The 14,595-nt window shown below is 34.5% G+C and overlaps 2 protein-coding genes and 1 long non-coding RNA gene across 3 annotated transcripts; 1 reads left to right on the top strand and 2 right to left on the bottom strand.

Moving 5' to 3' along the window:
* The first annotated feature begins 552 nt into the window (after positions 1-552).
* On the top strand, positions 553-1,593 carry LOC142555395 (uncharacterized). The gene is made up of 2 exons (XR_012822394.1): positions 553-668; positions 764-1,593. It is a non-coding gene; the product is annotated as an uncharacterized LOC142555395 (long non-coding RNA).
* LOC142555394 (uncharacterized) lies at positions 1,492-4,546 on the bottom strand. Its single transcript, XM_075666240.1, has 3 exons — positions 4,094-4,546; positions 3,542-3,675; positions 1,492-2,379 (listed from the first exon to the last, which is right to left on the bottom strand). Exons 1-3 carry the CDS (start codon positions 4,298-4,300, stop codon positions 1,602-1,604), a joined length of 1,119 nt encoding a protein of 372 aa, XP_075522355.1. The 5' UTR covers positions 4,301-4,546; the 3' UTR covers positions 1,492-1,601.
* Positions 4,547-6,843: 2,297 nt separating this feature from the next.
* On the bottom strand, positions 6,844-11,327 carry LOC142555393 (mitogen-activated protein kinase 9-like). Its single transcript, XM_075666239.1, has 10 exons — positions 11,277-11,327; positions 9,702-10,110; positions 9,491-9,618; positions 9,274-9,333; positions 8,513-8,662; positions 8,224-8,379; positions 7,970-8,107; positions 7,818-7,891; positions 7,506-7,604; positions 6,844-7,419 (listed from the first exon to the last, which is right to left on the bottom strand). Exons 1-10 carry the CDS (start codon positions 11,310-11,312, stop codon positions 7,140-7,142), a joined length of 1,530 nt encoding a protein of 509 aa, XP_075522354.1. The 5' UTR covers positions 11,313-11,327; the 3' UTR covers positions 6,844-7,139.
* Positions 11,328-14,595: the final 3,268 nt, after the last annotated feature.

The raw sequence follows: 14,595 nt of genomic DNA, 5'->3' as shown, positions 1-14,595 counted from the left end.
AAAAAGTTGTGAACCCACGGCTAGCTGTATCCCTGAACCATTGAGGGTCACACAAGTACTGGATTATTTTGTCCCCGTTGAGATAATAAATTCAAGGAATTGAATTTATATTATGATATAGTAAATTCAAGGAGTTGAATTTATGATAATTAAATTTTGAGAAAATAAATTCAAGGTGTTGAATTTATAAGATAGTAAATTCAAGAACTTGAATTTTTGAAATTTGGAGAGAATAAATTCAAGGAGTTGAATTTATAAAATTTGAGGATTTAATTTATTAAACTCAAAAGTTGAGTTTATTAAATATCAAATTATGGAGTTTATTAAATATTAAATTCAACTCCTTGAATTTGTAATATTAAATTCAAATGTTGAATTTATAATATATTTAATTTATTAAGCTCAAAAGTTGAGTTTATTAAATATTAAATTAAATATGATGGGAGAGTATGTTTAATGGGCTTGTATGAGTACAAGTCCAACATATTAAAAACAAAAACTTTTAACCTAAATTCCATTTAAAATCGAGAGACAACAATGTTATCTTGGATTAATATTTTCTGTGTTATTAGTAGTATTTGCGAAACATTTTGCAGGCCCTCGAAAAATTGAATGGTAAAGTTTTGGTGGGTCGTGAAGTGAGACTTCAGCTTGCAAAAGAGAAAGAGGTACAGTGATTCCAAAAAGGTAGTAGAGCCAATAATATATTGCTATTGACTGGAGAGCTTATATCGACTTTAACGACTATGATGCCTACGACCAGGCTCTGGAGTTAAATGGATCTGTATTTCACAAGAATACTTTGACACTGGAGGCGGCAAATCCTAGGGACGATGGCTTTGACAGCGGCAGCAGAGGAACTGGTATGTACTAATTATATACCCGTTTGTTTTCGGAATGGGCAAGTGGTGTTGGCTGTAAAGATCCTGGAGTCACGTGTTCATCAATGATTGTTGGTGGTGTTAGTGTTTGACTTGTGTGATGATTTTATTGTCGAACAATAATAGCATTGATGCTTCGCGTTTATTAATCAAATAGCATGGCAGGAGAGAAAATCGTCCAACCCAAACGAAGAGGCTTTTGGTTTTCGGCCAGAATTTGCACGTCTTTTGCTTGTTCCCAAATTTTCAGAGACAACATTGTTGATTCTTATGTATTTCAAATGTTTTTTTTTCCATTTTGTAAGAAAATAGTCGAAATCCCAACCTTAGAAATCACGACTAAAAAAATCAAAGCGGTGCCTCTGTCCGACCTTAGTGTATCTCACGTTTAGTGTTCACAATAAATCATATCGACCTGCAAAGCAAAAAGAATATATTTGTTTGAAAGTAAAGTTGACTGATGTTGGTGTGAATACAGGTGTTACACATTTCTTTATCCCCTCACAGCCTTTAATAAACATGACTCAGTATATCACACTCTGTCAAGGAATCCTCTGAGAGCACAGCATCATAAGCTTAATTGCTTTGAGGGTCGTTCTATCAAAAACTATAATGAAGTATGATCCAATTGTTGTATATTTCTGTTTTCTGCTATATCTCGTGGCCTAATGAACGCCTCTACAAATTTGGAAGAAATAAATAATAGCCACGATACTAGAGCTAATCAACCGCTGTCTTGTTTTTCCTACCCATTGGTAGAGGTAGGCCATCAAAGATAGGTCTAGTAATGGCTGCAGTGGAAAGAGCCTGAAAGTCTGGCTTCAGATTCCACTTTGATGTTGGCCATATGGATGATAACGCACCATTATCAGTATCCTGCAAACTTGAAGTACTTGATGATTTCCTAAATCCATTTACACTATCAGCTACTAAAGAATCCCCCGGACCCAATGGAATTGAGGTCAGCCCACCTACTTCACCGTCAACTCCTCCCCAGACAGTTCGGCTTGCGGACTTGGGCCTTAGAGCCAAACCTTTACCAGTAATTGCCGAAATGGCACTGCTACAATTGTTTTCCTCCTTCAGAAGCATTTCCGGGGTTCGACAAGTAAAGTCAGCTTCAGATTTTTGACGTCTTCTCGCCAACGTCTCGATCAATCTATCTGAGTCACTGTCTTCTGCTTCTTGCAGCAAAATCTGATTTTTCAGATTTCCTTTCTCTGAAACAAGACCATTAGCTACGCTTTTGGATTTTCTATGAAGACTCAGTGGTGGATTCACGACATGTGCAGATTTGAGAAATAACCCATCCTCTAGATAAGAAGCCCCTGCTTTCCGGTAGACAGCCATTTCAAAACCTCCAGTTGCAGCATTTTGATCTGTTGATCTTAGACCATAATAACCTTGTAAACTGCTCATAGCCGGAGAGGCTTTGCGCTCAGAGGAAGATTTCAGTTTCAGAGACTGAAATGAACCTAATAAATCTGAATTGCTAGAGCTGGATACAAATTGAACTACAATTAAGCCACGTCATAACCTCTTAATTGCTATAATAAATTTGTCGTGGTTTTATGAATGCAAGAAGTTTTAATTCAGAGTCAACAATCAACTAAGGTATAAGAACAAAGAATCTTATGCATAACCAATTAAAAAAGGAATATTCAAAATGTGAGAACATCTAATCTTGACATAGAAAGTGTTCAAACACCAAAAGATCTCGGCTTACTTTCAGAAATCTCCACTTACTCTCTATGTTCAAACACTCTTAACTCATGATAATTGTAAGAATTTGTAGGCAAAAGCAAAGAAGATGTCACAGCCACAATGTAACTGCTATAAATGATACTTAACCCCTCCTGGAAAAACCATTTCCCTGCAAAAGCCCACTATTTTTGACAATCCAATACATCAAAACACATTGTAGTGACAACTAACCTGTGAAATTAGTTACATGCAAACTCCATGTGCAAACCCCATTTTTGTTGTCAACAAAATAAGTTGGCAACACAACTACACACATAACAAAGATGGGAAACGACAAAAAAAATTCATGCATAGATGTGTACTCTCAATTAACGTCACTGTGAATCAATGTCCCAAGGAAACTTTTCATGAGATGAATTTAAGATATTCGGCAATTTTATACTAAAACAATCAGAATTACTAGCCCCACAATTGCTCACTAAATAACAAACCAGTAACCAGTTTAAACACACGTAGATTCTCACGTAGCATAGAAAGATACATAAAAGGCCATACAGTGGAAGAAACTACGAAGTGATGCAAATTTCATACATAGGATTTGAAGTGCAAGAATATGCATCTTCTCAATCACGTCATCAAAACCAACAAAAGTCCGGATGGAGCAACTAGTATTTACAGAAATTGAAGAAAAGATATGTCCGCAAACAATTTCTTCTTTCGAAAAGGACAATACCTCCCCACAAATTTTGAAAGAGATCATCAAATTTTGAAAATCCTCAAAGATTTACACCAAGAAACACGGTATGATGAATCATAAATAATATTCTGTTCATAGATTAAAGTAAAGGCAGAAAACCTCTGTCTTATTGAAATCTTTTTACTGGTCAGGAATTTAAAACACAGAAAGAAGTACAGGAAACAGACGGTATCACAAATGAGATTAAAAACAGAAGTACCTTGGGGGAGTGTCCTGACCATTGGTCAAGCTGGGGGAAGGGGGATGCCTCCCCGGCAATGGTATTTGAAGAGTCTTTAGTGCAAACATTTGAAGATCTGTCACCAATCCATTTAGTCTCTTAATATCTGCTACCTAAACCCATCCCAAAACAAAATCTACAAGTTAATATACAGGCATCAGCTACAAATATCAAAATCAAAACTGTGTCAAAATAACTGTCCAAATCTCTGCTAGATCCAAATTAACATGCAATCACAAATTACAAAAATCAGTATCAACGATATTATTTCCACGGCAGCATCCAGCAGAAACAACTCAAACACATAACTGGCTTAAAGCAATAAACACGCATTTCCCCGCCAAGATCAGTGAACAAATCGAAATTAGCGATCATACTTCTCTTTCCAGCTAAACTATAAATACAACAACAAAATACAGCCACACATAAACGACATGGAGCCCTAATAATAATAATAATAATAATAATCAAACATGTAAGGATAACCAAATTCGGGAGCTAACATACAAATTGTCGAGAACTCATTCGTACCTCGACGCCGTATCTGATGGCCACACCGGCGAGGGTATCGAATTTGGAGACACGGTGTTGTATGCAATTAAGGCGAACACCCGCGGAGGACGGAGGAGATGAAATCTCCCCCGCCTCCGACGGAAATGACAATCCGAACGTTCCCGTGTGAAAATTATCTCCTCCTCCTCCTCCACCGTTATCGTATATTCCCCAATCTTTTTCCATCTCAAAAAATTAATATCAAAATTATCTCAATCAATCAAGCATTGAGATATTAAGAAATGTGATCTGTGATTAAACTTTCAAAACAATCTGTGAAATGAAAACAGGTCCGTGAAATTCGCAGATCTGCGTAGCACATGTTCGCCTTCTCTCTCCGCCGTCTCTCTTTCTATGCGCGAATGTACATATATAAAATCCACCGGATGTTTGGGCAATAATTCAAGCTTCAGCTTTTATTATTTTCAAATATAGTTTAGTGTTTTTAAATAAATATAATATAATATAAATATAATATATATATAAATATATAAATTATTTTAGTGTTTTTAAATATATATATATATATATAGTGTTTTGTAAAGTGTGAGTTGTAAAAAAAAAATTGATTTTAGAAGGTAATAGATAAAACAAACAACAAAAGAAAGGAAACAAAATGTCGCTAGCAAAAAAAAAAAATGTCTCTATTTTTATTTTGGATATCTTGGTTTATTGCTTTTAAATACTCAAGTGCTCCCCAATACAATATTTCACCTGTTTATTATTTTTAGAAAAATAAAAATCACAAATAAAATAAAAAATAACTTCTCAAAAAGAAATGAAAAGGAACAAAATGTTTCTTTCTTTGATTTGGTTGTCTTGTTTTATCGACTTTAAGTACGGATATTTTGTATTCGGTATTGACCCATCTCACGTAAAACAAACTCTTAAATATTAAGTTCTCCCAATATAATTCTTTCCCAGTTTATTTTTTTCGAAAAAAAATAACAAGCGAAAAAATTCACATTTATTTATCACCATCTATCTCAATATAATATTTTTAAATTCAAAATCTAACGTAAAAACATATTAGTTGAAAATGAATATATATATATATATATATATATATAAAAGTTATATTTGGTATATAAGAGGTATGACACCGAGGGCAACGAGCTCCCTTCCCGGTTGTAAAAGTGGTCGGCCAGTCCAAGTTACAGAGAGATAAATTAAAGTACTTTACGAGCTCTATTTTTGTTTTTTTTTTATTTTAATTAAAGTACTTTATGAGCTCTATTTTTGTTTTTTTATTTTATATTATGTTCGAACGAGATTAGATTACAAACAACAATTAAATGTTTATTCCAATCATTAAAAAAACTCGTGGCTGCCCGTGGTCTTTAACTATTTTTGGTTGGTGGTTGGTAGGATTATAAGCTACACCGAACGAATTTCATCCCGTTTATATCGAAAACATGAAATATGGACAGCCCACCAAGTGAAATTCACCTTTTACCTTCAGAGAGAGTACACAACAGTTGACATGTTGGAAGAAAAATAATAGTGATAATGATATAACAAGCAGTCTTACGGAGTATCATCCATTGTCTGTCTTGACAAAATATAGATAGTATTACACAACAAATCAACAATTACACCCACACACAGTTAGCGTGTTCCAATATCAGATATCAAATGTACAGGTTTGTCAAATCATAAATTCTGGAAACGTACTCACCAGGGAAGCTGACCAGATTCAGGGGCTCCCCTCTGGTAAATGCAGATGAGAGAAGGAAGTAATGTTTTTATGATTACATACTACTCACTGTTAATCGGGCCTCAAGTTGATATTCAGAAGCAGAAATGTAAAGGTGGATCATTTCCTTTGCCTTTACACCTGCTCAGCCAAAAAATGCACAACGTAGAAGAGACAAAAAATCAAAATTTATGTAAACAAAAACCAAATGTTCCTTATTGAAATGAGAACATGAAAATACAAAAAAAAAAAAACAGTTGGATCACTCTTCCTTGTTCACAAACCCAACTTTTTAAAGAAAAGATTCTACATAATATGGTTTGATGATCATATTATAATTGTGTTGCCTTCCCACAGTATACTAGAAAATCAAGATGTGCAGATAGACATGCTCTTTATGACACTTTAAACTACTATTGAATTATTCCATGCTGGATGTTCTCATAGGGATGGAGGACTTTTGATCTCTCAAATGGCAGAGTTTATGGCATTGGCCTCGGCATATTCTCAGAATGTCAGCCAAAAATAAAAAAATAAAAAAAGAGAGAAAATACAATAAAACAATCGGGATGAGTTTATTTCACTTTTCGGGGTGACACTGTTCCATTCGAAAGGTGAGGACGAATTTAATTAAGATATATGGCAGATAAAGTCCAGGCAAAAGCACAAGGCAGAGTGCACACCTCATCAAATCAGGTCACACATGGCATAATAATTTTATGAAACTTAGATGTATTAAAAGAAATATGTCGAATGAATATAATAGGGGAATGCCACAAACTATTGAACAATGCAAATATGAATGACTGACATTGAATTTCAACTCAAAAATTCAGAATCCTTTCATTTAAAATGTGCTTTAAACTCCCCTCTACTTGTAAGGCTCACCAAAGCCTGTGCTTCACTGTCAAGGCGCAACTGCACAAGGTTCACTAAAGGATGCATTGCCACGCCTCCTAAGTGCAACGGTCGTGCCTCATTGAGCCTTGATCCTATAGACCTATACGTGCAACTTTTTTGTGTGTTTTTACTAACTATGGTTAAGTAGTTTTTGGATCAACGTCGAAAGAAAATTTCATCTGCTTATAACATCAATTTTCAAGAACTATAACCACATCATACAATTCATAATATAACAACGCACACTCAAAAATTAAACCAAAAACACTTTCAAAAATGCATAACCCATCCATCATATGTTTTAGAATTCTTTCAAAAAGCACTTTCAGAACTTTTGAATTGAAAAAATAAAGAAAACCCACCCAACACCACCCAAAAATCTAATTGGTTCGTGCATATCAAAATTTGGATATAACGTAGAAGACTATGCTACGTGATAGAGACACTTACCTCGCAGTAGTCCACTGCTTCTACGCCAACACACTTTGAAGCGCTAATGCTGGCACTTCTTAACAAGCAACGTGCACTGTAGCTTGAATTTCTACAACTGTTTTGCCTAGCTTTGGCTTTATTCGTAACTTCTGATCCTTTAACAACCAGTGACTTTTCGGGGCTCAGGAGATGTGGGTGTGGAATTTCACTAATAGGATGATTTTTGGACTCCATATCCTGCTCAGATTCCTCATCTATGGATGCACAGACTCGTTCCCTGCGTGTAAAAAAAAGGAAAGTATACTAATTATAGTACATAAATCAACACAACCCTGATTTACAGAAGAATCAACACCACATTACCTAGGTAGAGAAGCATAGCGCCTTCTAAGTGGAGGTTTAGGAACTTTACCAAGATGCTCCTCAAGGTGAACAAATTGTTGCTTAAATTGGTCCACACCACTGAAAAATTATAGAATTTTTATTACATAAGCAATAAATAATAAGTTCAGTAAAAAGAACAAGTGACCGAAAAGGAAGACACGATATTAACTTCTTGAAAGAATATAGCCTAAAATCATGAGGTTGAAGGAAAAAAATGAAGAATGATTTGATTAACAGCTCAAATTTCAACACGAGACATCAAGTTAGTAAGTATTCTTTTGATTGCCCGACCTTGGATACATAAAGTGAATCTGCTCCACGCCACGAAGGTACTCCTGGAGCATCTGGGGATGATACTCCAAGATCTGTTTTGCTTAATGGAGATACAATGTAAGTAACAGCTAAAGTAAGGACAGCGTTATTCAAAAGATCGTTTCTCCTACCTCCCTGTAGATTAACTCCCTCACATCGGCTTTTGTTAGCTTTCTCCTCTCAAAATCAAACTCAAATTTTGAAAAGGGCTGAGTTGATGGTTCATCCTCCACATTTGCTAAACCATAAAAATATGGATCTGCCAATGCCTACAGCGAAAAAAATTGCTAAGTGTCAAAAGTCAAAACAGAAACTCCAAATCGAATGTGAAATAATCAATTTAATGGAATTGAAAAAATGACAGCACAGTTGCCATAAATCTTACTTCTTCAGCGGAAGGACGGTCTTTGGGATCAAATGCAACCAGGCGTTCAAGTAAACGAAGAGCCAACGGATCGACATTTGGGAACTTCTGAGACAGAGATACAGGTGATTTCTTCCTCATGCTACTCAAATATCTTCGGGCCTTTTCATTTCGAATCTGCAGGTAGCACGACAATGAAATGGTTCAACAATGACAATTCTTTTGCTATCTACTTAAAATTAAAGGTTGGGCTTTCAGCTATGAATTTATGGATAAGCTTTGAGAGAGAGAGAGAGAGAGAGAGACAGACCCTTGAGATGGTTTCTGCAGAAGGTGAACCAAGAAGATCGGTGATGATGTCCAATTCATGGACTACATTTTTCCCAGGAAATAATGGTTTTCCCGTGAGCATTTCCGCAAATATACATCCTATGCTCCAGATATCAATAGCAGGAGTATACTGCAAAAATGACTATTAGAAAATCCGACATATTTTTTTGTCAAAAATTACGCTCAGTCTGGAACAAGAAGAAAGTTTTGAAACATTCACCAAGGCAGATTGTGCTAATCGGAAACTTGGACAAAAATTTTAAAAAAGTTAGCAAGGAACCAGTATTTTTCTCTGACAACCACATATATTTCACAACCATGAAAAAATTCCACAGCTAATATTCTAATTTTTCCTTCTATATCAGCACTTCAAATTGATAGTTAACAATCACTTCAAAGAACACAGCATTAAAAACTCAAACAGAACCTAGTACAACCACTACATAAAAGCTGCGATGTGCTTAAAATAAAACAGGTATTTCAAATTTTGAGAGACTGCTACAATTTTAAAGAAAATTAAAGTGGCGCTGTTTGGCACACAAAATTCATGCAAACAACTTTAATTGAATCACAAAAGAAGAGGCAATTCAAGACATTGGTAACCAACATGACGGCTTTTTGACCCAGATGCATACCAAACTTGTCAAAACAAGACCTGAAGTCTAATAAATAACCTAAAATCCAAAACATTATAAACAAAAATATCACAAACAGGTGTGTGTGTTCAAAATGATTACTTACTTTGGAAAAAAATGAACCACAAAGTTCAGGAGCCCGATACCACCGAGTTGCCACGTAGTCCTTTAGAAAATCAAGTGCATCAATAAGATATTACAAAACATATATGAAAGAATTACAAAAACCAATTTAGCACATTGCCACACACAACATGAAATGATTTTGAAAATTAAGATAAAGAGAGTGATTTCGCCATCACATGACTTCACAAACCACATACAGTCCAAAAAACAGCAGATGGGGCATCGCCCAGCGATGCACGTGCTAGACCAAAATCACATATCTTCAACTTGCAGTCTGCATTGGCAAGGATGTTTTTGGGTTTTAAGTCACGGTGAAACACATTGGCTGCATAAGGAAATTTTGGAAGTCAAATAGATGTACTAAGTGTAAAGAAACCGTAAAAACTATTTAAATTGAGAAGCCCCTACCGGAATGTATATATTTCAAAGCTCGAAGCAACTGATACAGAAAAAACTGATGATGCCCGGGAGTGAGATCATCATTTGTCTTTATTACATGATGAAGGTCTGTCTCCATCAACTCAAACACCACATATATATCCTTGAATTCTCTCGGACATGGAGGCAGCATAATATGCTTAATTTCTACAATATCTGGATGCTTGAGTAAGCGAAGGAGCTTGATCTCCCTAAGAATGCGAGTAGCTTCAGACACATGCTCAAAAATGCCATTGATCTTCTTTATAGCCACCTTTTCTCCGGTGTGAGTATCAACTGCAGCAGCCACAACACCATAACTTCCCTTACCAACAACCTCCTGAATTTCGTACTGATTTGCCTCGCCATATTCAGTGAAGAAATCCTTGAAAGGCATGTTCTAAAATATAAAAAAGAACTATCAGCACTTACTCTTAAAGATTTCTTTGAATTTAAAAGGGGAAAATACGCATTGTTTCCAACACAAACTACATAGAAAAACATATGAGTTTCTGTTTTGGAATATATACACTTAGCACCTTGTTTATTGATTATTGTATGATCAAATGGACTGACATGAGACTCACACGGGGTCAAAGGTAAAAGCTGTGCCCAATCTATATCAATGGGGTAAAGCATAGAGAAAAACAATGACATTAACTTTAGTTAATGTAATATTTTTTTCATGTAAAAAAAGTGCTTGATAAACTATACTTGTATTGGATGATAATCGATTCAAGGGAATTACATTGTGACCAAAAAAAATTAAACTGAACTTAGTTACAAAAGAATCAGTTCAGCAACTTGTGTAAAATATTTGGTCCCGGCATAAATGGACATGCTAGAGACATGAAAAGAAAGCCACTAAACCATTATGGCACTTATAAGGTTTTGCTATTATGCTATGAACAATTCTATTTTAACTTCCAGAGCAAAACAATCGTATGATTACGGCAAGTAGTAATTTTTAACTAGAACCTGTGTACAACAATAATCATTGGTTGACAACGGTAAATGAACTCTGAATATAATAACTTTTAAGAATTATAATTTTATGCACACAAAATAATTACTACTGACAAAAATAGTCAGCTGATTCAGTCAGCAAAGATTATGAACATGCACGTAAAACAAGGGAAAAAGCATGTGAAAGGAATAAAATATTTAAAGCCCGAAAAAAGTTTCTCCATGAAAATTAGAGTTTTTGCAGTAAAAGTCAAGAGTCGATATTCATTAGAGAAAAACGTGGAGAAATATCAATTTTTTTTATAGAAACAACTACAATTGGAGATTTAGGCATCTGAATCACCAGCCCCAGATAAAACCAACTTCGATAAATTCCATAGGCCAAGTAGGATGTTCAACATGCTCAAGCATAAACCGATTATTAGAGATTAGCAGTACGTGAAAAGCTGAATAAACAAGCAGGAGAACCATAAAAAATTCTTTTAAAAACAAAAAATAAATGCTCAGTCTAAACTGGTTAAAAGGGAAAACATATATAAAAAAAAAGTAGGAAAAAAATCAAAATACGCACAGTTAGGAAAAAAATTTGAAATTACATACAAGATCACTATTTGGCTTCCAAACAAATATGAGCATGAGCTGGGTTAATCAAACTTGACAAGCAGTTTCAAAACGTTTTATTATTGCAAAGCCTGTGAAACAAAATTAAAAATCAGTGAATGGCATAACCATGACAAATCATAAGTCCAGACAGATCAGTGAAAGAAAATTGCAATTATATCCATGTACTCGTATAAAAATATGCATTTCGACCTCATGAAACTACCATTTTACCCATGACCCAAAATTGTATTAATAATAAAAAAGGTGTATCATAGCGATTAATTTGCCGATACAAATTGTACACTTATCAGAAGTTCATGCTTAATGCATCTTTCAGAAAGACAGGTAATCCCTGACTTCCATTGTTCACGTTTCGTAACAGAAGGCATCACACAATTCAACCTAAAGAAATCGCAAAAAAATATTCAAAAAATCTAACAAATCAATTTGAAGTGTGAATCATAGTAAAGAATTTAACAAGAAGATACTAACCAATAAATCAATTTGAAGAGTGAATCACAAGTAAAACCGACCAATGATTAAGGACGAATAAAGAATAATTATTTGATTAATCAACTGGTGTGGGATTTATAAAAAATAGGGGAAGGGAAATGAAAAGCTTAATTTTCAATAACTCCAGAAAAAAATCAACGAATCTAATCGACTGGTGTAGGATTTATAAAAGGAAATAGGGGAAGGGAAAAGAAAATCTTAATTTCAATAATGCCAGATAAAAATCAACGAATCTATGCAAGAAAATAAGGAATTGAGCCAACGCCATAAAAGTAGACAGTCAATTGACCTGTAAACTTCGAAAAAACCAGAACAAAAGGCTCCAAGAAAAGAAAAGGCTACTTATAAAGAACAAAACCCATTAATCAACCAATTGACAAACCAACATACTTACGTGACTCATTAAACAAACTGCTCCAGATCTGAGGTAGCTTAGCTACGGAGATATCCCACCAAGGCAATCCCGAAGAATGGCAGCTGATCTACAACGAAAAAGGCAACTCTACAAAATTAACATATCCTTGTCTAAAACGACCCAAGTTCACATGGGAAAGAATTTATATTACGAACACCTTTTTAATGCATATGAAGGGCAAGATTGAACATGTTAATATTTTACCAAAAAGTAATATACCAATTAGCTCCAAAAAAAATATAATTATACAATTCTTCTCCGACCATAAATTATACTTTAAGCAAAAGATGTCAAAATCTTATTTTGCAGATTTTTTAAAAAAACTGGTTATCTGCCACAACCATAGTTTACTTTCTTTTTCTATTCTCAGCGAACCTGTGATCTACTACAAAAGAGAGATCGATGTCGATACAGATCTACGTCCGCTTGTCGCAGTCGGTGGCCTCTACGTTATTATAAGTCGAAAAACCAAAAAAAAAAAACAAATAAATAAATAAATGGTGATTGGAAATGGTCCAAAAAATATGGCCCATAAAAATTATTATATATATATTGTAAATATATTTCCACGATGATGCATAACCAGTTGAAGTAAGAGACAAGAAAAAAGCAATAAATAGAGAGCAGTGGTGGTATGTTGGAATGTGAGCCTTATCCATCGTTATCAGGTCGTGATGCTCTCTCACGCATCCTCGCGTGTGTGTGAGGAAGAAATTGAGCTGACCTTTTCGTCGGTGAAGATTCCGATAAGCTTCAGCTGGGCTGTGTACCCACTTACGCGGCGGCGAAATCTTATCGCCGTTTCTAATTTAGCCCTAGTTCAATGATTTTCTGAGCTTTGACGCAAACAACTGGTACCGTATGGGGTTTTGTTTAAACTTACGTGGAATTGAAACTGAAGATAAAGAAATATTTATAACTTCATCCAAATATCATTTGTCCTTTTCTTCTCTTTTTTTTTAATGAAATTTAGACGGTCCATGAAAATTTAAAATTTTAAAATATATTATTTATTATTGTAGAGAAATTATTTTTTTTAAAAACCAGTAAAATTAATTTTTGTACATAAATATCCGAACCTTAGTTGAGAGTTATGTATTTCAGTCTTATCTTATGTCATTTTTTAAATTACAATTTTAATCATATTTATTGATATAACTTGACATGGATCTAAAATGAGATTGACGTATATACTGTGTTAAGATTGGAACTTGAACTTAAATCAACCCCAAAAGTTAGCTCAAGGGAGGAGGATTGTCCAAGACTATATACAACTCACATATATTTTATCCAGCCGATGTGGGACAACTAACACACACCCGCACGCCCAGGAATGAACATCTGGAGCGTGAAGTTTACGAATGATCCAATTATGGGCAGTTCAACACATAACAATGAAACATGAGCTCTGATACCATGTTAAGATTGAAACTTGGACATAACTCAATCTCAAAAGCTAGCTCAAGGAGGGAGAATTGTCCAAAATCATATATACAACTCTCAGGTATTTTATCCAGTCGATGTAGGACAACTAACACACCGCCAAATCAGTATTCTATGTGAAAAATAAGCTTGTCAGAATGGGTTTGGTCTGCCCCGGTTAATCAACACAAAATGGCCAGGTTCGTCTCGTCACGTAAAATAGGTGGGTTAAGTTTGGTTGGCTATGTACCTCTCCACCTTGCCTCGAGGCGGGTTTTAGGTTGGATAGTTCCGCCAGCCTGTTCTGACATACATGTCAAAAACTAAAAGATACATGACAAAAATACGAGAAAAAAAAAACTTGTAAAATAAAAAAAAAACGAAAATGACAATTTACCTACAATTGTAATTATGATTTAATTTAAATTAGTTTAATGTCTGTGGATGATCTTAGTTTGTTAAAAGTCGATTAGTTTTATGAGTATCTAATTGTAGTATATTATGCGTGGAGATCGTCTTGTCTGCGTTATCGTGGCTAAATTGCTTGTAGTAAATAATAAAGTTGAGAAAAAGAAAATAATAGCATGAACGTTATTCTCGTGTTGCACGGAGAATGAATTAATTATATTAATATTATTATTAATTAAAAGTGAGTTGAGAGTTAAAAAATGTCATAGCATCGTGTGGAGATAAATCAAATCTCTTAATTTTTACGTTGTATGTGGAAATTGATGAATTTAGATTTGTGATCGAATTTCAAATCTCCACAAATTTGAAATGATTAGGTCGAATAATGAATTTGAAATCGAAATATTATAATGATAAAAACTTGTGTGAGACGGTCTTACGAGTCGTATTTTGTGAGACGGATATTTTATTTGGATTATCAATGAAAAAATATTACTTTTTATGCTAAAAATATTACTTTTTATTGTAAATATCGGTATGGTTGACCCGTCTCACAAG

The sequence above is a fragment of the Primulina tabacum genome, chromosome 9 (genome assembly GCF_025594145.1).
Source record: "Primulina tabacum isolate GXHZ01 chromosome 9, ASM2559414v2, whole genome shotgun sequence".
NCBI classification, from domain to species: Eukaryota; Viridiplantae; Streptophyta; class Magnoliopsida; order Lamiales; family Gesneriaceae; genus Primulina; species Primulina tabacum.
The sequence above is the reverse complement of the archived record's forward strand: the minus strand, read 5'-3'. Positions and strand labels throughout refer to the sequence as shown.

What these genes read in the sequence shown, in the direction of transcription:
- LOC142555394 (XM_075666240.1), bottom strand. Translation starts at nt 4,300, where the DNA reads ATGGAAAAAGATTGGGGAATATACGATAACGGTGGAGGAGGAGGAGGA. An exon ending in CCATCAGATACGGCGTCGAG is followed by an intron (nt 3,676 to 4,093) that starts GTACGAATGAGT and finishes GGATGGGTTTAG; the next exon opens with GTAGCAGATATTAAGAGACT. An exon ending in GGTCAGGACACTCCCCCAAG is followed by an intron (nt 2,380 to 3,541) that starts GTACTTCTGTTT and finishes ATTTGTATCCAG; the next exon opens with CTCTAGCAATTCAGATTTAT.
- LOC142555393 (XM_075666239.1), bottom strand. Translation starts at nt 11,312, where the DNA reads ATGCTCATATTTGTTTGGAAGCCAAATAGTGATCTT. An exon ending in CATCTGCTGTTTTTTGGACT is followed by an intron (nt 9,334 to 9,490) that starts GTATGTGGTTTG and finishes GATTTTCTAAAG; the next exon opens with GACTACGTGGCAACTCGGTG. An exon ending in CGCTATGCTTCTCTACCTAG is followed by an intron (nt 7,420 to 7,505) that starts GTAATGTGGTGT and finishes TTTTACACGCAG; the next exon opens with GGAACGAGTCTGTGCATCCA.